At 40.5% G+C, this 27,688-nt stretch overlaps 2 protein-coding genes across 2 annotated transcripts; both read left to right on the forward strand.

Annotated features, from left to right (window-relative positions):
* Positions 1 to 3,624: 3,624 nt before the first annotated feature.
* LOC110259308 (olfactory receptor 2V1) lies at positions 3,625 to 4,572 on the forward strand. The gene has a single exon (XM_021083417.1). The coding sequence runs from the start codon at positions 3,625 to 3,627 to the stop codon at positions 4,570 to 4,572; it is 948 nt and encodes a 315-aa protein (XP_020939076.1).
* Positions 4,573 to 24,456: 19,884 nt separating this feature from the next.
* LOC110259612 (olfactory receptor 2V1-like) lies at positions 24,457 to 25,419 on the forward strand. The gene has a single exon (XM_021085088.2). It carries the CDS (start codon positions 24,475 to 24,477, stop codon positions 25,417 to 25,419), a length of 945 nt encoding a protein of 314 aa, XP_020940747.1. The 5' UTR covers positions 24,457 to 24,474.
* Positions 25,420 to 27,688: the final 2,269 nt, after the last annotated feature.

The raw sequence follows: 27,688 nt of genomic DNA on the forward strand, positions 1-27,688 counted from the left end.
CTGAGGAAGGAGTTTAGAGCTGGGGGGCTCCTTCCTTTCCATTCCAACCCAGTAAGCACAAACATAGAGAAGAATGAAGAAATGATTTTGATGCCAGAATCTCCTCCACAAGTAATATGCCAAATATTTTTTTTTCTCCCAAGGAACCCACCTGAAGTTTACTAAGGGTCTTTTTCTTCTCACTTACCTCTCTGTTCCTTGCAGTTTCTGTTGCTGATGCCTGGGGCTTTTCCCTTTATTCTATTTTCTGATTAGCATTTCTTCCTCCTATTGTTCCCTCAATCAAGATTTTTTTTTCTTTTTTTGAAGGAAGTTGGGCATTAACTATCTAATGTTATGTCTCTCCTCATTTTTTTTTCTAGTCTTCTTTTTTTGATCTACTTTCCTTTTTATTTCCTTGATATTTCATTGAACTTTTCCTTTCCTCTATCCCTCTGTCTGGATTGAATGGTTCAGCAAATGGCTCATAGGCTGAAGAGTGGTATAAAGCAGGAAGACAAAGGATGAGTGGGGAAAAGTGCAGGTGAAGGGGGAGGAAGGAAAGGGCTGATATAGGATGTAGAGTCACCCCATCCCTGAAGGAATATTGTCAATACAAGGTGACTCCTCATATGGTGTCATTTCTTGGAAGAAAGATGAAGACATTAACCCAGAGAAATAAAGGAATTTTGAGAGCAGGAAAAATAAACCTATGAGATGCTAGAATAATTCTTGAGTTTTTTGCATATTAAAATCAATCATTTGACAATATATACTGAGAATATAATTTATGCCAGCCATTGTTCTAGGAACCAGGAATTTCCCAGTGAGAAAAAGTAGGATAAGAGGACATAGGTTCTGGTTTGAGAAACAGGTGAACAAAGAAATCCATATGAATAATTTGTGTCATACCCAAAGGGACATGGGCAAGTGTGGCATGGGAACCCAAATCCAGTTAGGAGCGATTACTACCATTCAGGGGAACAGTGAAAACATTGTGCCAGAAGGGAGTCTGAAGAAGTGAGAAGTGGTCAGGGGTGGATATATTTTGGATGAAGTGCCAGCTATGGTAACTGATGGTTGGGATGTGTATTTGCATGCAGTCAAGGATATAACATGTGTCACCATGTGTCATTTTTCTGGGTAAATGGACAGCCTTCCATTAACCAAGATAGGAAGGACATGAGGGTAGATGTCTCTCTAGGGGACACCAAAAGCTCTGTTTGGCCACTTTGTTCAGGACAGGCAATTACACATCTACATGGAGATATTGAATTCACAGTGGGTATAAGAGTCAGTGTTCAAGGGAGCTATCCAGGGTAGGGAGAGAAATTTCATTAGTGACCCACATAGTATCTTAGTACAATTTACATTTGCACAACCATTACCTGAAAAGCTACACATAAACTGTCTTGTGAAGAGTCATGGGTGTGCTAATAGAAGAAGCATGATTTTCTTCCTTTGACAGAGGGTCTGAGTGCTGAAAAAAGAGGTCCACGATTAGTGGTAACAGAGCTGGATCTTAGATCCAGAGCTCTGGATGCCCTTGCAGTTTTTCTGTTGTTATATTTGTTGTGTCTGCAAAGAAAAGTCTTCCCAGGAACAAGCACTTGTAGTGTAAGTGTGGTATAAGTATTTCTGATAAAATAGAGAAAGGTGAAAATTGGGAAAGGGGATGAGAGTGAGAGAAAAGTGTATCCCCTTAAAGATGTATTTGGCCAGCTGAGTGCCTCTGCACATGGTGGGTAGGGATGGGTGTTCTGAGCAGAGCAGGAAGAATTTCTGTGAAGTCTGGGACTTGGTTTGATCTACATGTTGGGGGATCCTGGGGCCTATATGGCCAAAATTGTACCTGAAGACTGGAGGTACCAGTGATTTACTCCTGTAGAATCATCTCCACCACAACATCATACTGGTGTTGTTGGTGGCAAGGATACCTTATTTGGTCTTATAGGGCCCAAGTCAGGAAGGGCTCCTTCCTTAGGGATACAGCTCACACAGCCCACCTGCCTGGTGGTGGATCTAAGCAGGCCCATCAGAGTTTAGGAAATTATCCTGTGTCTGGACACAGGGAGCATGTTTTGGAGAGTGTCCTCATCTCACCTTTACAGTGAGATGAAGTAGTCTCAATATACCCCACACAAGTATCTCATAATGGTAACTCTCTTCCATTTGCAGAGAACATCCTTGTCTTTTATACATACCTGAAGATATGTCTTAGATTGTTACTCACTGTCCCACATAGAAAGGAATCCAGCTGGGATCAGTCAAGACATTCAGGTCAAGAACAAAGGGCCCCTAAAATGAAAGGTCAGCGACTCTCTGCTCTCAGTAATTAGACATTGCAGTTGCATTTCAACACACATAAATAGAGAGGAACATGTAGTGATTTTCAGAGAATGACAATAACATTCTCAATGTCATTAGTCAAAATAGTATTGTAGTATAAGTAGTATAAGTTGTTCGGGGGGCGAAGAGGAGATGTGAAATGTGTGTATTTGAAGGTGCATGTAACTGAATTGTTCTGCACATCTGGTATGAGCGTTATGAGACCTCATTTTTTTCATTTAGTTGATTTAGTCTGAGGTTAATATGGGCAAGATGGTATATGAAAACTGTAGGAACAATGATTTGTTCCTGCTGGATTTCCCTCCAAGCCCCATCACCACACATTTGCATTGTTGTTGGAAAGGACACCTGGCCATGTTTTTTTTAATGAGTCAAGACATGCTCCATTTTGCAGGAACTCAGCTCACAAAGCTTACCTCCCTGGTGGTAGTAGATGTGAACTATTGCATTTGGAATGGATAAGCAATGACATCCTGCTATATAGCACAGGGAACTATATCCAATCACTTGTGATGGAACATGATGGAGGATAATATTTTTAAAAGAATGCATAGAAGTGTAAATATAACTGGCTCACTTTGCTGTATAGCAGAAATTGACAGAACATTGTAAATCAACTATAATAAAATTTTGTTTAAATAAAAAATAATGTGAATTGAGCACAAAAATTTAAAAAAAGAAAAAGAACAAAATTTCCAAACTGACTAATAAACCTACAGTAAGCAAAACAATATGGTACTAGCACATGAATAGACATATAGACCAGGAGAATGGAATTGATCTACAAATAAATTCACATCTATGCAACATGATTTTTGACAAGTGTGCCAAGATCATTCAATGGGGAAAGTACAGTCTTTCCAACATATGCTCCTGGAACAACAGGATATCCATATACAAAAAAAAAGTGAAGTTGAACCCCTACTTCACATTGTATACACTAATGAGTTAGCATAGACCAATGACCTAAATAAGAGTTAAAGCCATAAAACACTTAGAAGAAAAATATGGGTCAATCTTCATGACCTTTCATTTGGCAATGGACTCTTAGTTATGACACCAAAGCACAAGAAACAAAATAAAACACATGTACACATAGCTAGCAAAATCCTTCGATTTGTGTCATGTGAAAATGAGAGAGTATCCTCTTGGATGTCCCTAAGCATATATTGTTGAGCTCTAATGAATTATGAAAGATACAGCTGACTGAAGAGTAATAATCCAGAGATAAATAAAGACATGTCACTCAATCTCAGAATTTCTTTATGTTCTCAGGTAATCGTGAGCAATTGAACCATGGGAATATGGTTGAACCAATCATCTATAGATGGCTTCATCCTCCTGGGCATCTTTTCTCATAGACAGACTGATCTTGTCCTCTTTTCTATGGTTATGGTTGTGTTCATAGTTGCCCTCTGTGGAAATATCCTCCTCATTTTCCTCATCTACAAAGATCCTCGACTCCATACACCCATGTACTTCTTCCTCCGTCAGCTCTCCCTCATGGACCTCATGTTGGTCTCTGACATCGTGCCAAAGATGGCAGTCAACTTTCTGTTGGGCAGAAAGTCCATCTCCTTTGTGGGTTGTGGAATACAAATTGGCTTTTTTGTCTCTCTCGTGGGATCCGAAGGGCTCTTGCTTGGACTCATGGCTTATGACCGCTATATTGCCATTACCCACCCACTTCACTATTCCATCCTCATGAGTCAGCGGGTGTGTCTCCAGATTGCTGGGAGTTCGTGGACTTTTGGGATAATAGATGGAATGATACAGATGGTGGCAGCCATGAGCTTACCCTACTGTGGCTCAAGAAATGTGGATCACTTCTTCTGTGAGGTGCCAGCTTTACTGAAACTGACCTGTACAGATACATCCATTTTTGATACCTTGCTTTTTGCTTGCTGTGTCTTCATGCTGCTCCTGCCCTTCTCCATCATCTTGGCCTCCTATGCATGCATCCTGAAGGCTGTGCTCCACATGCACTCTGCTCAGGCCCGTAAAAAGGCTCTGGCCACCTGTTCTTCTCACCTGACAACTGTATCCCTCTTCTATGGGGCAGCCATGTTCATCTACCTGAGACCTAGGCACTACCGAGCCCCAAGCCATGACAAGGTGGTCTCTATCTTCTACACGGTCCTTACACCTATGCTCAACCCCCTCATTTATAGCTTGAGGAACAGGGAAGTGATGGGGGCCCTGAGAAAAGGGCTGGGTCTTTGCAAGATATGTAGCCAGCACTGAACACCTGGTGCCTGGTGCTGCCACCTCTTGGTTGCATAATATTGGTAGGTCACTCACTCTTTGTGTCTGTTTCTTCATCAATAAATGGGAATCATGACAACTGCCCTACCTCACAGGGATTTTATAGGGATCAGTACATGTAAATCTAAAGCTCCATGAAGAAGCAATGCATTGTTACTATTGTCATTATTGATCATTTATGATGTCTTTGAAGTAAATACACTGTTTCTTAATGCTTCTTGGCTATAACTGCATCTTATTGATAGCTTACTATGTGCTGGGCACTGTCTTTTTTTTCCTCTATGTATCATCTATATTATTTAATTGATGATTCAGCCTAATAAATATGGCAGAAATTGAGTTCTATAATTCTTCTTGTATGGTCCCTAGTCTTCACCCATTAGAAGCTTTATAAAACTTCCTCCAAGAATTATGACTGTATCCCTGATTGCTTAGAAATTATTCATGTATTTGTAGTACCTGGCTCTGTGCCTTATACATAGTAACTGTTCAATAAAAATCTCATTTAATGAATGCAAGAATAATACAGTAATGAGATAATATACATAAAAACCTTTTTAAAACCTCTATTCACATGCCAAATTTGCTGTGGCAGCTCTGATTATTTCTGTACTTCAAGTTCTGCAAAAGTAAGACTATGTCTATTTTGGAAGGTGAAGATTATAATGGAAATAAAGACAGAATTTGAGTCATTATTTTATAACATATCAGTAATGGTCCAGCATGAATAAACTATGTCAGTTATTTTAACAGAAAAAATTGTGTAAATAATTTCAGATATTTGAGAACTGAAATAGTGAAACAGAACACTAAGGATTGCAGAGGGAAAAACCACCTGCAGAAAGAAGCTATTATTCTTAGGTCTGTGGTTATAAAAGAGGTTAGAGTCGTTAAAACTTAGAGTCTTAGAGCCCAGATGTCTGAGGAGTGAGCACTGACCAGGTAGTATTCATATTTTGGAAGGTGCCTATGGAGATGTCTCCAATAGGAAACAGAGAAGCCTGCCTTTCCCTAAATTACAGTGGTTTCCTTAGAGCCTAGAGGAAAAAGAGAGGTTTGCATAGCTGGGATTCTATTCTATGCAGCTGGTTCTGGTACCCTAGTTGTTCACAGGAGAGTGTCCATCCCCAGAGTGCCAAGGAATAGATGTTGGTCAGCTAATGCTTGTTCCTCTGAAGGATAGGATGATGCTTGTTCTGCAAGTGTGAAAATAAACTTCAAAGTCAAATCAACTGCCAGGATGAAGAGACGCTGCTGGGATGATTTGATAGGAAAAATAGGAAATCATGATGGAGTTAGTTTCTTCTGTCCCTTCCTGGCTTACACACTCCTTATAGTGGCCCTCTTGGCAGATCCTAATGTGACCCTTGATGACCAAGCAGCCCCAGCATCAAACATTTGAGTGCAGAAATGTGTTATGAGTTGAGGCAATAGCTTAAGAACTGGCACAGTCTACTCATTTGGCTACTCAGCATCCAGACCATTTTATCCATATTTGAACTTTAATTAAACAGCAACAATGTAACAATGTATAACTATTGTTCATATACATATTACCCTTCATTAGTCATGGTATCCATCTATGGGTAATGTTAGTTATAGCTCACATTCAGTCACAATCTCTGCATATTAGCTATCAACAGCAATCAGTATATTAATAGTAAGAGGGGAGTTCCAGCTGTGGCACAACAGGATCTGTGGAGTCTCTGGAGCACTGAGACACAGGTTTGATCCCTGGCCTGGCCTAGTGTGTTAAGGACCTGGTGTTGCTGCAACTATGGCGTAGGACATGACTTGGCTCAGATCTGATCCCTAGCCTGGAACTCCATATGCTGCTGGGCAGGAAAAAAAATTTAATTTGCCAAAGAACTAAACTTAATCCTAAATGTTTTCCTTAGCAAATACCTATTTCCATATTTTCCTGGTGCATTTATAGAAAAATATTACAAGAACAAATGTTCATGATGTATACCTTTTATTAAATTTCATAAACAGCAGAATCATTGTTGATTTCCTTCTCTTACTTCCTATGTCTGACATCCTTACTTCCGCAACCCTGATTCAAATTATTGTCCTGATTTTTATGGCTCAGGTCTATGTTTGGGGGTTTAAAAGAAAAATAAAAATGTCTCTTCATAATGTTGCCTTTCAAGATCTTGAACAAACTTAGTGTCTTCATTGCCTTTACCTTGCTACACAGTCCCACACAAGCAGTAAAACACACATGGATGAGAATCTTTTAAAGCTGAGTGTGTGACTATGAAATTCTGGAAGGTAAGAGCATTAATAAAGTTGCCACCCTGATCTTGGGAGTGTTTTCACCCCTCAAAAACGTGTTCATATGTGCAACAGAAGATATGTATGTTTGGAGTTAAATTTTCTTTAATGCACCCAAATAGGAAATAATTTCAAATGTACATGTAGCATGAAATGCATAAGTAAATGATTCACAAAATGGAAAAAAGAAGGTTAAAAAAATAATGCACAGAATGGAAAAATTTTTGCAAATCACCTTTATGATAAGAGTCTAGTATTCAGAATATATAAAGAACTCCTACAACTCAACAGTAAAAAGACAATTCAATTAAAAAATGGGTAAAGGACTTGAACAGACATTCTCCCAGGAGGAGAGAGAGAAAAACAAATTAGCTCATATACATGTACAGGAGCACATACACACACATCAATAGGTTAATCAATATTTTTGATTTTTATAATTTTCTTCACTTTCAAATTATTCTTTCCTTTGCTTTCAACTAGAACCTCACCTGTTTGGGAAAATTTACCTGGTGGCATACCTTACATCTTCATCCCCAAAAGGTCTGAATCTTCAGTGTCCTCTACTTTTGATTGCTGTACTTTTCCATTACTTTTACTCTTGGTCATAGAAGAACTGATAGAAGCTCCAGAGAATTCCCTGTCTCAGGAAACTATCTTCTCTAAACCTTGTAATTAAAATCAATCTACTGGAGAGAGGACAAGATGGCAGAGGAGTAGGGGGACACGCTCGCCCTCTCCCACAAACACAACAAAAAAAGCACATCTACAGAATAAATGACTCGCACAGAACAGCAACCAATCGCTGGCAGAGGAACCTAAACTCCAATAACGGCAAGAAGTTCGTGACATTACTGGGCAGAACGGGAGAAAAGAGGAGAGTGAGAGAAGGTGAATCCAAGTGGGACGGGTGCTCCCAAAAGGGAACTGTGGAGGAGAAAGGGATCCCGCACCCTGGAAAGTCACCTACATGGGGGAAAGATCAAACGAACCGGAGGAATCTCCAGAGGCAGAGAAGAGTGTAGCAGTAAGTTGGAGTACGGAAAAGCCGATCAAGAACTGAACGGACCATCTGATCTATGGGCACAGTCACTGAAAATGGAGACGCCTGGGTGGGGGCTGGGCACTGAGACCTCGCCTCCAAAGGTTAGTCCCCGAGAAAGGGTCCAGGGACACCTGGGTAGGGGCTGGGCACTGAGACCTCAGCTCCAGAGGTTAGTCACCTGGAAAGGGACAGGGGACACCTGGATGGGGGCTGGGCACTGAGACCTCGGCTGGCTCCAGAGGTTAGTCCCCCAGAACGGGCTGGGGGGGCGGGGCGCAGCAGAAAATGCTTGGGAGGTCTAGAAACCATTTGACAGGGCAGAGACTGCCTGGGAGACTAGAAAAAAAGCTGTCACAGAGGAAGGGAGCAATACTCCAGGGGCGGGGAAGTGGAAAGCCGCATCAGAGGGAACCTGGGAGAAGAGCCTGGTCTGCGCCTGTGCTGGGGAGGGGAGAGAAGAAGGGGTGGGTCCCCATAGAATACCCCTCATGCCACAGTAAGCTTACAGGCCCGCTAGCTAGCTGAAAGCTGTGCTTCCCAGTGCATCCCCTCCCCCACCACACGCCCTGCCACCCCCTACACTCTCGTGGAACCTGGGGCTGCCTGCCATCCAGGAGGGCTGGCCTCAACAATTGCCTGAAGCCTACCACCGCAGGGGCTGTCCCTGCACAGGCCTGCTTGCCCTTTGGAGGGGCTACACTTCCGCAGAGCAGCACCAAACACCACCAGCCCCCGAGAAAAGGCCTGCAGCCCAGAAAAGCTAGAACAAGCCTAGCCAGGCAGTGAATAGATCTGCCTAATTCTTGGACGGTTTTTCTAAGTCGGGCTGCCCCGGGGAGGAGACTTTTGAATTTCCAGCGGCTCTGCTACCCACCCAAGCCCCCAGGGGATGCCCTAGTGGATCAGCTGCATAGGACTGCCAGCTCCAGGCAGGACCCCCTGCAGCCCAGAAAAGCTGCAACAAGCCTGGCCAAGTCGGGAAAAGATCTCAGATGGTCCTTCTGAGTCAGGCTGCCCCGGGGAGGAGCCTCTTGGGTTTCCAACAGCTGTGCTACCTGCCCAAGAACCCAGGGGGGGCCCAGGACCTAGTGGATCAGCTGCATAGGACTGCCAGCTCCAGGCAGGACCCCCTGCAGCCCAGAAAGGCTGCAACAAGATTGGCCGAGCCGGGAAAAGATCTCAGACGGTCTTTCTGAGTCGGGCTGCCCTGGGGAGAAGCCTCTTGGGTTTCCAGTGGCCCTGCTATCCGCCCAAGCCCACAGGGGGTGCCCCACTCCTGCGGAATAGATGCTCAGCACAATCAGACCCCTGGAGGAGCCCCTGCAGCCCAGAAAAGCTGCAACAAGCTTGGCCAGACTGTGAAAAGATCCGCCTACATTCTCAGGCTGTCCTTCTGAGTTGGGCTGCCCTAGGGAAGAGCCTCTTAGGTTCTCAGTGACCCAGATAGCTGCTCCAGCCCCCAGGGGGTGATGCACCCCTGAAGAGCAGCTGCCCAACACTGCCAACACCCTGCAAGAACCGCACAGCCTAAAAACACCAGAGCAAGCTCTGCATGACCAAGTGAAATCTGCTACCATCGTGGTGTGGACCTCCCAGTCCTGTCTGCCCTCAGGAAGTCCTCCTTTGCTTCAAAGAAACACTGTTAGCCCCATCAAAACTCCAGAAAAGCCACACTGCCTCAGAAAAGGCTGACCAACAACACCAGCCCTCAGGAAATATTCCACGGCAGTGACAAGGCAAACACTGCCCGATAACGGAGAGTACAACTCCCTCAGGAGAAAGAAAACAACAAGCAAGATGAAGAAGTGGAGAAACCACCCCCAGTCAAACCAACAGGAGAACTCACCTAAAACAGTCAACAATGAAACAGATCTCGGCAGTCTGACAGACCTGGAGTTCAAAAGAGAAATAGTGAAAATACTGAAGGAATTCAGAGAAGATATGAACAGTACTGCAGATACCCTCAGAAAGGAACGAGAAAATATAAGGAGGAGCCAAGAAAAACTAGAACATTCATTTGCAGAGATGCAAACGGAACTAGGGGCAGTAAAAACCAGAATGAATAATGCAGAAGAACGAATCAGTGATATGGAAGATAGAATAATGGAAATCACTCAATCTGGTCAACAGACAGAAAACCGAATCAAAAAACTGGAAAGCAATATAAGATACCTATGGGATAATATAAAGCGGGGCAATCTACGCATAATAGGAATTCCAGAAGGAGTAGAAAAAGATAAGGGGATGGAAAATATATTTGAAGAAATTATCGCTGGAAACATCCCAAATCTAAAGGATACTGGATTCAAGATACAAGAAGCACAGAGGGCCCCAAACAAACTGAACCCAAACAGACCCACACCAAGACACATCATAATAAAAATGGCAAAAGTTAGTGATAAAGAGAGGATCCTAAAGGCAGCAAGAGAAAAACAGAATGTTACCTACAAGGGAACTCCCCATAAGGTGATCAGCTGATTTCTCTACAGAAACACTACAGGCCAGGAGGGAATGGCAAGAGATATTTAAAGTGCTCAAAGGAAAAAATATGCAACCTAGAATACTCTATCCAGCAAGAATATCATTTAAAATAGAAGGGGAAATAAAAAGTTATTCCAAAAAACTTAAAGAATACAGCAACACAAAACCCAGGTTAAAGGAAATATTGAAAGGGCTTCTCTAAACCAAAAAGAAAGGAAGGAAAGGGAAGAAAAAAGAAAAGAAAAAAAAGAAGAGGAAGAACTAGGCCTGAGGAAACTGCAATCAGAGAGCAGTCACTCAAATAAGCCAGCATACAGATTTAATCATGAACATGCTTCAAACAAAATAAAATTAAAAAGAAAAAAATGAAAAAGAATCATCAAAACCATAAAATGTAGGCAAGGGATGTTAGGAAGTAAATAATCCTTTTTGTTTGTTTGTTTGTATGTTTCTCTTCTTAATTTTAATATAGTAATGAAGTGTTTGAACTTACAGGACCATCAGGCTAAAACACACAATTATGGGAAGGGGTTAGCGTACTTAAAAAACAGGGCAACCACAAGCCAAAACCAAATATTGCATTTGCAAAAAAAAAAAAAAAAGTACACTCAAGAAGATAATAACAGGAGACCATCCAACCAAAAAAAGAAAGGAAGAATGGAGAACCATAGAATCAACTGGAACACGAGGTTCAAAATGGCAATAAAGAATCATCTATCAATTATCCTTAAATGTCAATGGACTGAATGCTCCAATCAAAAGACACAGAGTGGCTGAGTAGATAAAAAGGCAAAAACCTTCAATATGCTGCCTACAAGAAACTCACCTTAGGACAAAAGATACATAAAGACTGAAAGTGAAAGGGTGGGGAAAAATATTTCATGCCAATAGACATGACAGAAAAGCAGGAGTCGCAACGCTCATATCAGACAAAATAGACTTTAAAACAAAAGACATAAAGAAAGACAAAGAAGGACACTACTTAATGATTAAGGGATCCATCCAAGGAGAGGATGTTACTATCATCAACATATATGCCCCAAATATAGGAGCACCCAGATACATACAACAAATATTCACAGACATAAAGGGAGATATTGATGAGAATACAATCATAGTAGGAGACCTAAATACCCCCCTCACATCAATGGACAGATCCTCTAGACAGAAAACCAATAAAGCAACAGAGATCCTAAAGGAAACAATAGAAAAGGTAGACTTCATTGATATCTTCAGGACACTACATCCAAAAAAAGCAGAATACACATCCTTCTCAAGTGCGCATGGAACATTCTCAAGAATCGACCACATATTGGGACACAAAGCGAATCTCAATAAATTTAGGAGCGTAGAAATTATCTCAAGTATCTTCTCTGACCACAATGCCATGAAATTAGAAATCAACCATGGGAAAAGGAAAGAGAAAAAAACCTACTCCATGGAGACTAAACAACATGCTACTAAAAAACCAATGAGGAAATCAAGAAGGAAATTAAAAACTACCTTGAAACAAATGATAATGAGGACACAACCTCTCAAAATCTATGGGATGCTGCGAAAGCAGTGCGCAGAGGGAAATTTATAGCAATCCCGGCCTTTCTCAAAAAAGAAGAAAGATCCCAAATTGACAACTTAACCCTCCACCTAAATGAATTAGAAAAAGAAGAATGAAAAAGTCCTTCCTAAAGTCAGCAGAAGGAAGGAAATTATAAAGATCAAAGAAGAAATCAATAAAATAGAGACTCAAAAAACAATAGAGAAAATTAATAAAACCAAGAGCTGGTTCTTTGAAAAGGTGAACAAAATTGACAAACCCCTGGCCAGACTCACTACAAAGAGGAGAGAAAGAACCCAAATCACCAAAATAAGAAATGAAAAAGGAGAAATCACAACGGATACAGCAGAAATACAAAAAACCATAAGAGAATACTATGAACAACTATGTGGCAACAAGTTTGACAATCTGGAAGAAATGGACAATTTTCTAGAATCTTACAGCCTGCCAAAACTGAATCAAGCAGAAACAGACCAACTGAACAGACCCATCACTAGAAATGAAATTGAAGAGGTCATAAAATCACTCCCTACAAATAAAAGTCCAGGACCAGATGGCTTCACAGGTGAATTCTATCAAACATATAAAGAGGAACTGGTGCCCATCCTCCTTAAACTCTTTCAAAAGGTTGAAGAAGAAGGAATACTCCCAAAGACATTCTATGATGCCACCATCACCCTCATTCCAAAACCAGACAGAGATACCACCAAAAAAGAAAACTATCGCCCAATATCATTGATGAATATAGATGCAAAAATTCTCAACAAAATCTTAGCCAACCGAATCCAACAACATATCAAAAAAATTATACACCATGACCAGGTTGGGTTCACCCCAGGTTCACAAGGATGGTTCAACATACGGAAATCAATCAGCATCATACACCACATTAACAAAAAAAAGTCAAAAATCATATGATCATCTCAATAGACGCAGAAAAAGCATTGGACAAAGTCCAACATCCATTCATGATCAAGACCCTTGCCAAAGTGGGTATAGAGGGAACATTCCTGAATATCATCAAAGCCATTTATGATAAACCCACAGCAAATATAATCCTCAATGGGGAAAAACTGAAATCCTTCTCACTCAAATCTGGAACAGGACAGGGATGCCCACTCTCACCACTGCTCTTCAACATAGTTTTGGAAGTCTTAGCCACAGCAATTAGACAAACAAAAGAAATAAAACGCATCCATATAGGAAGAGAAGGGATAAAACTGTCACTGTATGCAGATGACATGATACTATACATAGAAAACCCTAAGGACTCAACCCCAAAACTCCTTGAACTGATTAATAAATTCAGCAAAGTAGCAGGATATAAGATTAACATTCAGAAGTCAGTTGCATTTCTGTATACCAGCAATGAAACATTAGAAAAGGAATACAAAAATACAATAGCTTTTAAAATTGCACCTCACAAAATCAAATATTTCAGAATACACCTGACCAAGGTGGTAAAGGACCTATATGCCAAGAACTATAAAACCTTAATCAAAGAAATCAAAGAAGATGTAAAGAAATGGAAAGATATTCCATGTTTCTGGGTTGTGAAAAACTAATATTGTAAAAATGGCCAATCTACCCAAAGCAATCTACAGGTTCAATGCAATCCCTATTAAATTTCCCATGACATTTTTCACAGAACTAGAGCAAACCATCCAAAAATATATATGGAAGCACAAATGACCCAGAATTGCCAAAGCAATCCTGAGAAACAAAAACCGAGCAGGAGGCATAACTCTCCCAGACTTCAAGAAATACTACAAAGCCACAGTCATCCAAACAATGCGGTACTGATATCAAAACAGACAGACAGACCAATGGAACAGAATAGAGAACCCAGATATAAACCCTGACACCTATCGTTAATTAATCTTTGACAAGGGAGGCAAGACCATCAAATGGGAAAAAGAAAGTCTATTTAGCAAGCATTGCTGGGAAACCTGGACAGCTGCATGCAAAGCAATGAAACTAGAACAAACCCTCACACCATGCACAAAAATAAACTCCAAATGGCTGAAAGACTTAAATATACGACAGGACACCATCAAACTCCTAGAAGAGAACATAGGCAAAACACTCTCTGACATCAACATCATGAATATTTTCTCAGGCCAGTCTCCCAAAGCAATAGAAATTAGAGCAAAAATAAACCCATGGGACCTCATCAAACTGACAAGCTTTTGCACAGCAAAGGAAACCAAAAAGAAACCAAAAAGACAACTTACAGAATGGGAGAAAATAGTTTCAAATGATGCAACCGACAAGGGCTTAATCTCTAGAATATATAAACAACTTATACAACCCAACAGCAAAAAATCCACTCAACCAATGGAAAAATGGGCAAAAGACCTGAATAGACATTTCTCCAAAGAAGATATACAGATGGCCAGCAAACACATGAAAAAATGCTCAACATCGCTGATTATAAGAGAAAGGCAAATCAAAACTACCATGAGATACCACCTCCCACCAGTCAGAATGGCCATCATTAATAAATCGACAAATAACAAGTGCTGGAGGGGCTGTGGAGAAAAGGGAACCCTCCTGCACTGCTGCTGGGAATGTCAACTGGTACAGCCACTATGGAGAACAGTTTGGAGATACCTTAGAAATCTATACATAGAACTTCCATATGACTCCGCAATCCCACTCTTGGGCATCTATCTGGACAAAACTCTACTTAAAAGAGACACGTGCACCCGCATGTTCATTGCAGCCCTATTCACAATAGCCAGGACATGGAAACAACCCAAATGTCCATTGACAGATGATTGGATTAGGAAGATGTGGTATATATACACAATGGAATACTACTCAGCCATAAAAAAGAATGACATAATGCCATTTGCAGCAACATGGATGGAACTAGAGAATCTCATCCTGAGTGAAATGAGCCAGAAAGACAAAGACAAATACCATATGATATCACTTATAACTGGAATCTAATATCCAGCACAAATGAACATCTCCTCAGAAAAGAAAATCATAGACTTGGATTAGAGACTTGTGGCTGCCTGATGGGAGGGGGAGGGAGTGGGAGGGATCGGGAGCTTGGGCTTATGAGACACAACTTAGAATAGATTTACAAGGAGATCCTGCTGAATAGCATTGAGAACTTTGTCTAGATACTCATGTTGCAACAGAAGAAAGGGTGGTGGAAAAATGTAATTGTAATGTATACATGTAAGGATAACCTGACCCCCTTTCTGTACTGTGGGAAAATAAAAAATAATTATAAAAAAATCAATCTACTGACTCCACTCTGGTATAAATGCTGTCTTATTACCTGTTTGTTCATTGGCATGACAAGCCCAAAATAACCAGATGAAGTTTAAATTTCTGATTGGCTGAAAACTTTTCTGTTCAGTTATGAGCAAAATAGTACCATATATTGAATCAAAGCACATATTGCATTCTGTGAGATAGAACCGTATAATTTCAAGGTTTCATTTCTGAAATGAGAGTGTAAATGAATTGGTACCATAACTGAGGCCAACTACTTCTGGTTGATGGCATAGATAAAAGATAGGTCACTTCCATGGACCCAAGTCCATGCTTCCTTTCTTTTGATATGAAACAGTTCCTTGATCAGAAGTAGTTTTGTACAGTGTACTTTGATCATATCTGAAGCCTTTGGCAAATACATAGGTAGTAGTGCTGTCAGAAGCATTGTGGGCAAGGCAGGCAAATTTGTGTCTAGAATAGAAGTCTATTCCAGTGAAGTCAAATTTCTACCCTGTTCATGATGAAAGGGATCAAATGTAATCAATCTTCTACTAGACAGTCAGCTGATTTCCCAAAGGAAAGGCACCATTCTGGTCCTCAAAATTCATATCTACTGATGGAAGTTTAGGTACTTGTGACAGTGTAGTAACCAGGTCATATTGCTGAGGTTATGTATTTATATCCGTGTTGGTAAGCTTGTGAATAACCTCTGTTCCACCATAGCCACTTTCTACCCAGTATTGATGCAAGTATTGATACAAATGTTGATGTAGTCCCAAGACAAGTTTATATAAGGCATATTGTTGGCCCTGGAAAGTAAGCAACCTGCTTTTAGTTGTTCTTACAAGTTGTTATAGAGAAAAAAGAATTTTCCAGGTCAACAAACTGCACACTAGATATCAAGGACTGTGCTGATTTATTCCAGTAAGTATGACCACATCTAAAATAGTCACTGCAGTTAGAGTTACCATCTGATTAATTATATAATAATAATCTATAGCAATTTCCTAAGATTCATTCACCTTCTGTAAAGGCCAAAAACTTTTAATTCCTAAAAGGTCTGAATGTATTCTTTTTCCCCATGCATGGTCACTCCAGTAATTGGCAACAGATCCTTCTGAGTGAAGGTTTAGAAGACATACAGTATATACTATTGGTGGTGTTTTAGGGTTTTTCCATGAGGAGATCAAGTTTGCTTAAGAGCTTCCAGGTCCATTAACTGGCTTAAGTTAGAAAACTAGGTAGGAGGACTTGACTTGTCACTGTATAGAGTTTCTGGCTACCAGAACTTGACTTTTTCCAAATTTGTAGGTTGAGTCTTCTCATTGAATTTTGAGAGACATTGTGATCAATTAGCTACCAACAAAGGTTCTCAGGATCAAATCATTCTATTTACCAGTCATTCCTGCTGTACATTATGAACATTGCCTCTACCTTGCCTCTGGTAGTGATCTTGGAGAGATAGTAGTGAGCAATGGATTGAAGTGAGATCTTAATTCCCTGCTCAGGGATTGAACCTGGGCAGCCTGGGTGAAAACCAGGAGTCCTAGCCACTAGACCAGCTAGAGGCTAAAGGTTAAAAGCAGTGTTATACTTTGATGTTTTAACATTTTAATGAAGTCACATATGTGTGTATGTGTATGTGTGTTTTCTTTTGTTTCTTGTGCTTTGGTGTCATAACTAAGAGTCCATTGCCAAATGAAAGGTCATGAAGATTGACCCATATTTTTCTTCTAAGTGTTTTATGGCTTTAACTCTTATTTAGGTCATTGGTCTATGCTAACTCATTAGTGTATACAATGTGAAGTAGGGGTTCAACTTCACTTTTTTTTTGTATATGGATATCCTGTTGTTCCAGGAGCATATGTTGGAAAGACTGTACTTTCCCCATTGAATGATCTTGGCACACTTGTCAAAAATCATGTTGCATAGATGTGAATTTATTTGTAGATCAATTCCATTCTCCTGGTCTATATGTCTATTCATGTGCTAGTACCATATTGTTTTGCTTACTGTAGGTTTATTAGTCAGTTTGGAAATTTTGTTCTTTTTCTTTTTTTAAATTTTTGTGCTCAATTCACATTATTTTTTATTTAAACAAAATTTTATTATAGTTGATTTACAATGTTCTGTCAATTTCTGCTATACAGCAAAGTGAGCCAGTTATATTTACACTTCTATGCATTCTTTTAAAAATATTATCCTCCATCATGTTCCATCACAAGTGATTGGATATAGTTCCCTGTGCTATATAGCAGGATGTCATTGCTTATCCATTCCAAATGCAATAGTTTGCATTTACTAACCCCAAACTCCCAGTCCCTCTCACTCCCTCCCCCTCCCTCTTGGCAACCACACATCTGTTCTTCTTTTTCAATATTATCTTGGCCTCTCAGATTTCTTTGTATTTTTATATGAATTTAAGGGTTGGCTTTTCTACTTCTGCAGAAAAAGTCATTGGAACTTTCATATGATTGCACTGAATCTATAGATCAATTTGGGTAGTGTTAAGATGGCAAATATCTTAACAATATTAAATCTTTCAATCAATGAACATGGGATTTCTTACTATTTATTTAGGCCTTTAATTTCTTTCTTCAATATTTTATGGTTTCCAACGTACAAGGATTTCCCTTCCTTTTAAAATGTGTTGCTAAGTATTTGATTCTATTTTCTTTAAGGCCGCACATCCTGGCATATGGATGTTCCCAGTCTAGGGGTTGATTCACAGCTGTAGCCACTGGACTATGCCACAGCCACAGCAATGCCAGATCTGAGCCTCATCTGCAACCTACACCACAGCTCATGGCAATGCTGGATCCTTAACCCATTGAGTGAGGCCAGGGATCGTACCTGCCTCTTCATGGATATTAGTCAGATATGTTTCTGCTGAGCTATGACAGGAACTCCGTAGGTGTTTTATTCTCTTGGATGCTTTTTGTAAATGAAATTTTAAAAAATTTCCATTTGTGATTGTTCACTGCTGGTATATAGAAACACAAGTAATTTTTGCATCTTGATCTTATACCCTTCAACTCTGCTGAATTTGTTTATTAGTTCTAATTGTGTGCGTGTGTGTGTGTGTGTACGCACATGCTTTGGGATTTTATTTATTGAGAATAGAGATACTTTTACTTCTTCCTTTCTAATTTGGATAACTTTTATTCATTGTTCTTGCTTAATTTTTCTGGCTAGAGTTTTCAGCAATGTTGAAAAACAATGGTCCAATTGGGGAATCCTTTTCTTGTTCTTGCTGTTAGAAAGTCTTCAGGAGTATGATGTCAGGAGTGGGTTTTTCACAAATGCCGTTTGTTACATTGAGAAATTTCCTTCTATTCCTAGTTTTCTGAGTGTTTTTATCATGAAAGGATGTTTATATTTGTCAAATTTACTCATCATTTGAGAAAATTATGTTGTTTTTCTCCACTTTGTTCTATTAATGTGATGTATTAAATTAATAAATTTTCATATGATGAATCACCCTTGCTTTCCTGACATATATTCTACTTGGTTAAGATGTATATCTCTTTTGTGTGAGTTTAGATTTTGTTTGGTTTCATTTTGTTGATGATTTTCGCACCTACATTTATAAGGGATACTGGTCAGCAATTTTGTCTCTTGTGGTGTGTTCGTCTATGTTTGGAATCAGGGTAATATTGGCCTCATAGAATTAGTTGAAATATTTCATCATATATGTTTGGAAGAAATTGAGCTGAAGTGGTATTATTTTTTTCTTTAAATATTGGGTAAATTTCACTAATGATGCAATTTGGACCTAGAATTTTCTTTGTTGGGAGGTTAAAACTTTTTGATAGGATATCTCTCTTTTCAGATTTACTGAAGTGTAATTGTACAAATTATACACACACACACACACATACACACACACACACACACACACACACACATAAAAGTGTTATTTCCCCAATATAGTTTTTTTCCTACTGTACAGCATGGTGACCCAGTTACACATACATGCAAACATTCTTTTTTCTCCCAGTATCCTCCTCTGTCATAAGTAACTAGACAGAATTCTCAGTGCTACACAGCAGGATCTCATGGCTAATCCATTCCAAAAGCAACAGTTTGCATCCATTAACCCCGAGCTCCCAATCCATCCCACTCTCTCCCCCTCCTCCCAGGCATTAATGTTTTGATATATGTATGCATTGTGAAATGATCACCACAGTAACACAATCAATTTTTTCTATTTTGGAATAGAAAGATAGACAATTCTTCCTAGACGGACCATAGAATCTCTTCCTAGTTTTCCTCTCCACATTCCCCTGGGAGAGAGTTTGTTTGTTGGTGAGCCAAGATGAACAGAGAACTTTGCAGGAGGCTTCCTTCCCCAAGAGGTTTAATTGCAAGAGACTGGGGACAGAGATGTAGCATAGAAGGGTTCTCTAAGGACTTGTAAGAACAGAAGTAACTTTCTTTAGTCGCAGCAGAAAGGAGATCAATGGTTGGCAGTGAGAAGTGGCAAGAAATAAAACCTCTCAGCTGAGTGTTGGACCTGACCCAGCAAGGAGCTTCTACCACAGGTGAGAGCCTCTGTGTTGTCTCTCAGCAAGAAGCTCCTCTGCTCATGGTCTAGCCAACACCACACTGCTATGCTTTTGGATGAGGAATGTATGGTCTCTCTGTGCTCTAATTTTTGTTTCTGGGAGGCTTTTTCTTAACCCCTAAAAATTCTGCCAGGTTTTAGCGTGAATGTCACTTTTCTATGCTTTTTCTGGGGTCCTTCTTTCGGATCAATTTTCTTCCCATTTTAATGCATTTTCTTAATGAATTTATTCAAAATCCTTCCATAGCTATGGTGGAAAGTATGGGGTATTTCTTGCCTGTGGAATATTCTATTTTCATGGAATAGGAGGAGATTCTAGAGGAGATTTGTCCAAATCTTTGTCCTTTCTTTTTCCTGGAAATTTCTCTTCTCTACTTTTCTTCAGTCCCTCCTGCCTCTGTTTCAGGTTTGTCCCTTCAAAAATATTTTTATGTGCAAGCTTTCTTGCACTGAGACCCCATCACAGACACAAATGACTCATCAGAGCATCCCTCCCTGGGTTGTGGAATCTTTTCACTAAGGACATAGGGCTCTCAATAAGATCAGACTCTTGACTCTCCAGGTCTTCCTGATGTCATTGATTACATGATTTCACATATAGGTTTTATTCTCTGTGTCTTATATTTCACCTTTCTGTTATCAAATTCTTAAAATGTTTGTTCACTCTACAACTATCCCTGACATTCTCTTGTCTATTTCTCTGAAGGTAGAAAACTCTTGTGTGGTTAAATTTTGTTTTTGAATTTTTTCCTTCTTAATCCTTTATCCATGGTAGAACTAAAGAAGACCTGAGAGCTGTTTGACCTAGTATTTATTTTAAAGCTTTGGAGACTGAGACCCACAAGAAAGAAGAAATTACCTCCTTAGGATCTCATCACGGGTTTTAGGAAAAGTGAGCACTATTTTTTCTCATCCTCAAGAGAGGATGCAGCAATAGCTAGACCATGTGAAATTGGACTCTTTAAGGTACTGGGAGAGTTATCTGTCTCTGATGGTATCTAGTTGCTAGATTTTGAAAGACAGTGGTGAAGTCCTCTCATGCCTACCTACCATGTATGCCTATGTTTCCAATACTTGAAAACAAGTTTCTGTTAGCTGCTTCCCCAAACTCCATATATATGTTAGACAGTCTCTCCTATACCACATCTAGTTTAAGGTCAGTCAAGACTCTGCTGTTATTTGGAGAAACATGTTTTCATGTGTTTGCTCCTCTCTCTTCCTACCTTATAGTTACCCTCTCTTTGAGAAAGCTGTACCATGCTTTTGACTTCTCCCCTTTCTGCTTCAGGGCTCTCTGACAAAATTCCCAGGTACACCTCTGCAGGAGTTTCTTGTGCACAACCTTGGTTTCTGCCAAGTCTGATCTGATGGGTGCAGGAAGGTCCCTTTGCCCTAGGATAGCTCCTGCTTTGCACAAGTAAAACTATTTGTATTTTAGCCACCTGGTAAGGCTTTTTCAGGAAAATTTTTTTTCTCAATTGGTATCTAGGTATTAGATTGCATTATAGTGGGCTTTCCTTTATTAGCCAAGTTTATTTTTCCAACCAATTGATGAAAAGGCATTTATTGAACATAATGTATGCATCCGATGAGTCACAGTAAACAGTATCCAAGCTGGCTTTCAACTTATAAATTCTGATTTTTTTGGTCTTTTTTGCTATTTCTTGGGCCACTCCTGCAGCATATGGAGGTTCCCAGGCTAGGGGTCGAATTGGAGCCGTAGCCGCCAGCCTACGCCAGAACCACAGCAACACAGGATCCGAACCGTGTCTGTGACCTACACCACAGCTCACGGCAACGCTGGATCATTAACCCACTGAGAAAGGGCAGGGACTGAACCCGCAACCTCATGGTTCCTAGTCAGATTCGTTAACCACTGCGCCACGACGGGAACTCCAAATTCTGATTTTCAATGCATCTCATTTTTAGAAAAACTTTTTCTTTATATTCCTCCTTCTGCTTCCCTTTGTCCAGAGTATAATAGGTGATGAAGCTTGTAGACTTCAGAACAGCTGCCAATATGTTTAGAGCACTTACTATGTGCCAGGCATTAAAATAAAGTGTAACTTGGTTCCCATGGTATACAGTGGAAAATAAAATAAAATAAAATAAAATAAAAAAATAAAAAAATAAAGGCTTTTATATACATTTTCCTATATTATCCACACTGTCAGAATAGGGGATGAAACTGGATTGAGCAGAGGCTCATCTGTTTTTCCAGAATAAATCTAGGTCCTGGGAGCTGAGTGGGAGTCCCTGTCAGGCACCCCCCTTTTCTTCACATATCCTCTTGAGTTCACAGCACCCTTACCTCCAATGGGCCTCCCCTGGGGTTGGGAATTTTGGCTTCCCTTTCCCTGGAGAATTATTTTCCTACTTTCTGCCAGGATGAGCAAGGAAAAGGCCCATGTGTGTGGGGTTGGGAGGGAACTCTGCTTTTCCATCAGACTTTCAGGCAATCTTCACTTTCATTCTGCAATACCCTGGCTTAATCATTCCTCCAGCCTACTTGGGTCTACAAGTAGTTACCACCTGCCCAGCTGCTCCCAGGTTCTAAAAGCTTTGTTGTTCTTGTCTTCTCTATTGTTCTAATTTTACCTGTGATTTCTCTCCTTCTAGTGATATTTTTTTTTGAGGAAACAGATATTAGATTTGTTCAACCTGTCATTTTAACCCAGAAATTGAGTTATTAGTGTATCTTAGGTCTTGGGACCCTGGCTATTGAGGATACTATTTAGTTTTCCTTGGACTACTGAGTTGGGAAACTGTAGGACTGTTCCTAATGAACATCCTCTCTTCTCCCCCTGCCATTGAGACAGAATTCTTCTTGCAAATACGGCTTATCTGTGGGAGTCTTTGTTCAATTCCTTCCTCCCCTGCTTATTGGGATAAACTACATTCCAAGAAGTTCCTTGTACCATATTTTAGCCTATGCTGACACAAATGAGCAATTTTGGTTTTTCTTCTCTCTTTGGGGTGGTTAATTTGTGGTCTGGGCTCACAAGTGTCCTTTTTGCACTTTTCTCTTCACCCTACTCAGTTTCTACTGCTTTTGGTGTCCCTTCCAATTTTATTTGGTGGCTTCTTCTTTTAGCCAGACCAACCTCATCTAACATTTACAATGTTTCTTCTCTCAATCTCTTTACTGTCTTTTGGTGACTTCTGAGAGAATTCTAATTATACACCGCCATTTTTTTTTGTCTTTTTGCCCTTTCTAGGGCCGCTCCCACGACATATGGAGGTTCCCAGGCTAGGGGTCGAATCAGAGCTGTAGCCACCGGCCTACGCCAGAGCCACAGCAATGCAGGATCTGAGCCGCGTCTGCAACCTACACCACAGCTCATGGCAACGTGGGATCGTTAACCCACTGAGCAAGGGCAGGGACTGAACCCGCAACCTCATGGTTCCTAGTCAGATTCGTTAACCACTGAGCCACGACGGGAACTCCTACACTGCCATTTTCAAGATGCAATTATCCTATTGATTTTAATCAGGATCACATGGAATTTAAGGATTAATTTTGTGGAGAATTTACATATTTATGCTGTTGAGCTTATGTCTCTAAGAACACACAGAGATTTCTTCAGATCTTCTTTTCTGTATTCCAGTTATGTTTTATAATTTCTAGAAGTAGAGTTCTTTCATAGGTACTTCACAGTTTCTGTTGCAATTGCAAATAAGATATACTTATTTTTTCTACTACTTCACTAAATACTGATATTCTATACGAAAGATGCAGATTTATGGATGCCAATAATATTATAAAACATTACTTTAAATTTAAACAATATATCCATGTATCTTCTAGAAAATGTGTAAATTAAAAAGGATTGGAGGGAGATAAATTTTAACCCTGCTACCTAGAAAGAGCCACATATTCAAGATTCACATAATCTTGGCATATTTCTCCCAGTCTTTTGAAATACTTAAAAATACTACTTGATATATGTTTTTTGCTCTGTATCTCAGAGCAAATGTCATAAATATCCCATTGAAAACATAACATTTTATCATTTGACTATACCATAACTTATTTAGCTTCTCTTTGTTTTGGGCCTTTGTGTTGCCTCTAGTTTCTCATTTACTATCTTTTTGAAAAATTTTAGGTTTTTATATTTGAAAATAATTTCTAAATCTTGCAGTGAATAATTTTTCCAAATTGCAAAATGGGGATAATATTTATTCTTTCAGGGAAGTTATGAGGATTAAATATGAAGATGTGATAGAGTGCTCATTATGGTGCCTGGCGCATGAGAAATGCTCAACTAATGTCAACTTTTATCATTTCTATATTATTAGGTAAAGCTTATGTTTTCACCTTCAGTCTTTACTATCACTTTATCAGATAGCTGTTATCCAAATTTAATTTTGCCTGACAAAGCAAATCCTTGAGTGAGGCTCACCTGTAGCTTTGTAGAAGAAACTATGCTGGCTGGACTACAGACCAATCCTGGTAGAGGCAGAAGCAGTGCCCATCTTAGAAAAACTTAAAATTTTCTTCTCAACTACATGCAGAAAGACATGAAATTTAAAGCACCAAGAACTGATTGCTTGTTAAGATTCATTGTCTTAATTGGTCATAATTGTTATTCTAAACCAAGTAAAATTTGAAGAACACAAAACTTTGTGGAAAGTGTTAATGGCCACAGTATTATAGCACTAAACATAAACCTCCTGCTTCAGATCCCAACCCTCTGTCTGGCCCATCCCTCTGCAGAAAGAATGGCCTTAATGGGAAACCAGACTCTCATCTCTCACTTCATCCTCCTGGGACTCTTCACCCACTCACCCCTGCACCTCCTCCTCTTCTCCATCATCATGGTCATGTTTCTGGTGGCTCTCTCTGGCAATGGGCTCATGATCCTCCTCATCAACATTGACTCTCGCCTGCACATCCCCATGTACTTCTTCCTCAGCTGGCTGTCACTCATGGACCTCATGCTCATCTCTACCATTGTGCCGCGGATGGCCATCGACTTCCTCCTGGGCCATGGGTCAATCTCCTTCACAGGCTGTGGCTTTCAAATCCTCTTCTTCCTCACTCTTCTGGGGGATGAGTGCTTCCTGCTGGCTTTCATGGCCTATGATCGCTATGTGGCCATCAGCAACCCACTGAGGTACTCAGTGGTCATGAGCTGCCGTGTCTGCTGGCTCATGGTGGTGGGGTCTTGGCTCTTTGGCCTGGTGGATGGGTTGATTCAGGCCATCTATACCCTGAGCTTTCCCTACTGTGGATCCCAGGAAATTGACCACTTCTTCTGTGATATCCCTGCAGTTCTTAAGCTGGCCTGTGCTGACACCTCCCTCTATGAGACTATGATCTATGTGTGCTGTGTACTCATGCTGCTCCTGCCCTTCTCTGTCATCTCTGTCTCCTACCTGCTGATCCTGGTGACTGTGCTCCACATGCGCTCAGCTGAAGGTCGGAAGAAGGCCTTTTCGACCTGTTCCTCCCACATGGCTGTAGTGTCTCTTTTCTATGGGGCTGCTATGATCACTTACATGCGGCCCCAGGCCTATCACTCCTCCAAACAGGACAAAGTGGTCTCTGCCTTCTATACCATGATCACCCCTATGCTCAACCCACTCATCTATAGCCTGAGAAATAAGGAAGTTGCTGGTGCTCTCAGAAAACTCCTGGCGAGGTGTCCATGTGGTGCAGGTTAGGGATGGTTTGGCAATGTCGTTTCATTTATAGCTATGGGCTCTGGGAATGTGACTTAATCAACTGCAGTTTGATTGTTGTAGATACAAATGTGCACTACTGAAAATAACATTCTTTGGCCAGAGGTAATTAGATTGTCTCATTAATTCAATATAGCATGTCTATGCTGAGTGTAGGCAATGTGGGTTAAGGCTGAGCCTTCTGGATTACAAAGACTAGAAGACTCAGATTCTTTATCCCTCAGCTGCTGAGGGAGCAGACAGGTGACAACTCTGAGCTGTGTCCCTCTCACAAGTTACTCAGGGCTGAAGAGAGGCACCTTGCCCAAAGCCATGCTTCTTCTTGGGGAGCAGACTGAATCTCATGACTTGTCAGTGGAGGGTACAAATATTTGACTGCCTTGCTCAGTTTGACCCTGAAAGGCCATCCCAGCTTCAGAGCCCCCCAACTCCAGCCTCTCCACAGGATCATTTGAGGAATTGCAGAAAACTTCTTCCTGTGTCCAATTTTGCTTCCTTAACTCCCTTCCTCCACCAAAGTTTTCAATGCTGAGAGCATTCTCTAATAAACTTTTGCATGCAAAAGCTGTCTCATTCTCCTTCTGAGAAACTGACCTGTGACACACAGAAATTTATATTAATTTAGTGTTTGCTCAAATTCTCAAGGTATGTGGGCATTAAGACAGCCCCAGTCTCATGGTTGGTGTCAGGGAGAGGTCATAAATTAAATCATGGAAACACTGAAGACAGGTTTAATATAAGAATTACAAACTGAAATTACCACAGGCTGAGAAAGGAGGTTTCAATGAGGAGAGCCATCTTGTGGAGACAAAGTTGGATGGGACACTCTCTCCTAGAAGAATCCACTCAGAAGTTCTGCTCCGAGAGGATGGGTGAGCCTTGAATTGGGAAGGAGAATAAGTGAAAGTTGAGTACAAGCTGGAGGAGCAACCTTAGAGGAGCATCAAAGTTGGGCCCTTGGGAACTCAGAGGGCATCACTAAGCACTGGGCCAGAAAAAGGAGAGTAGAGGAAGGCTTGTACAGCAGGATGCCACACAGGAGAAGAGAGGCTTTCACAGCCCAGCCTCTATACAATGTCCAGTAAGATAACTCACAGATCTCTAAGTGAGGAGCCTCTTATCCCTGCCATAGTGCCCACATCATGAGGGCAACAACTCTGAGTTCTCAGTTTATTTTTTTATTGCTTTTTTTAAGGTTTTCCCCCTTGGCATGGAAGTTCCCAGGCTAGGGGTTGAATTGGAACTACAGCTGCTGGCCTATGGCACAGCCACAGCAGGATCCGAGCCATGCCTGCAACCTACACCACTGCTAATGATAATGCTGGATATTTGACCCAGTGAGTGAGGCCAGGAATTGAACCTGCATCCTCATGTATACTAGTTGGATTTGTTTCCACTGCACCATAATGGGAAATCCTGAATCCTCACTTTAAAACATACTTAAGGGAGTTCCCATTGTGGCACAGTGGAAACAAATCTGACTAGTAACCATGAGGTTGTGGGTTTGATCTCTGGCCTTGCTCAGTGGGTCAAGGACCTGGTGTTGCCATGAGCTGTGGTGTAGGTTGCAGACATGGAGCAGATCCTGCATTGCTGCGGCTGTGGTGTTCAACCCCTAACCTGGGAACCTCCATATGCCAATGGGTGTGGCCTTAAAAAGCAAAAGCAAAAAAAAAAAAAAAAAAAATCCTTAAGGATATAGGACCAGAAGCCTGGAAAGAACTATTCACCAACTACTGAGAACAGCAGGGAGGCTGACACACGTTTTTGCCAGAGGAGATGCTGAGAGAGCCAAAAATAATAACAAAATAAAAAGATAAATCTTTCTTTGAGAAAGGAGGCCCAAAGCAAACAAAAATCTAAATTATAAGCTGAATTAACAGTCTAATTCGCTCAAGATGAAATTCATATTATAGAAAAATTAGACAAAAATTTAAAACACTCTCTTTTAAAAAATTTCAACTACAGTTGATTTATATCATTATATTGGTTTAAGGCGTACAACATAGCAATTCAATACTTTATAGCTTATACTCCACTTAAAGTCATTGTAAAATGTTGTCTACATTCTGTGTGCTATACATCCCTTCCTTGTATCTTAATCATTTTATACCTGGTAGTTTGTACCTCTTAATTCCCTTTCCCTATATTGAACCTCCCTCAGCTCTCCCAACTGGTAATCACTAGTTTGTTCTGTGTCTTTGAGTCTGTGTCTGTTTTGTTTTTATTCATTTTTGTTTTATTTTTTAGA

This window comes from Sus scrofa, chromosome 2 (genome assembly GCF_054392235.1).
Source record: "Sus scrofa isolate SSC_HxYL_T2T_F1_AM1 chromosome 2, Sscrofa_HxYL_maternal_Yorkshire_Landrace_v2.0, whole genome shotgun sequence".
Taxonomy (NCBI): domain Eukaryota; kingdom Metazoa; phylum Chordata; class Mammalia; order Artiodactyla; family Suidae; genus Sus; species Sus scrofa.

Excerpts from the sequence above, each read along its gene's own strand:
- LOC110259612 (XM_021085088.2), top strand. The coding sequence starts at position 24,475 with ATGGCCTTAATGGGAAACCAGACTCTCATCTCTCACTTCATCCTCCTG.
- LOC110259308 (XM_021083417.1), top strand. The coding sequence starts at position 3,625 with ATGGGAATATGGTTGAACCAATCATCTATAGATGGCTTCATCCTCCTG.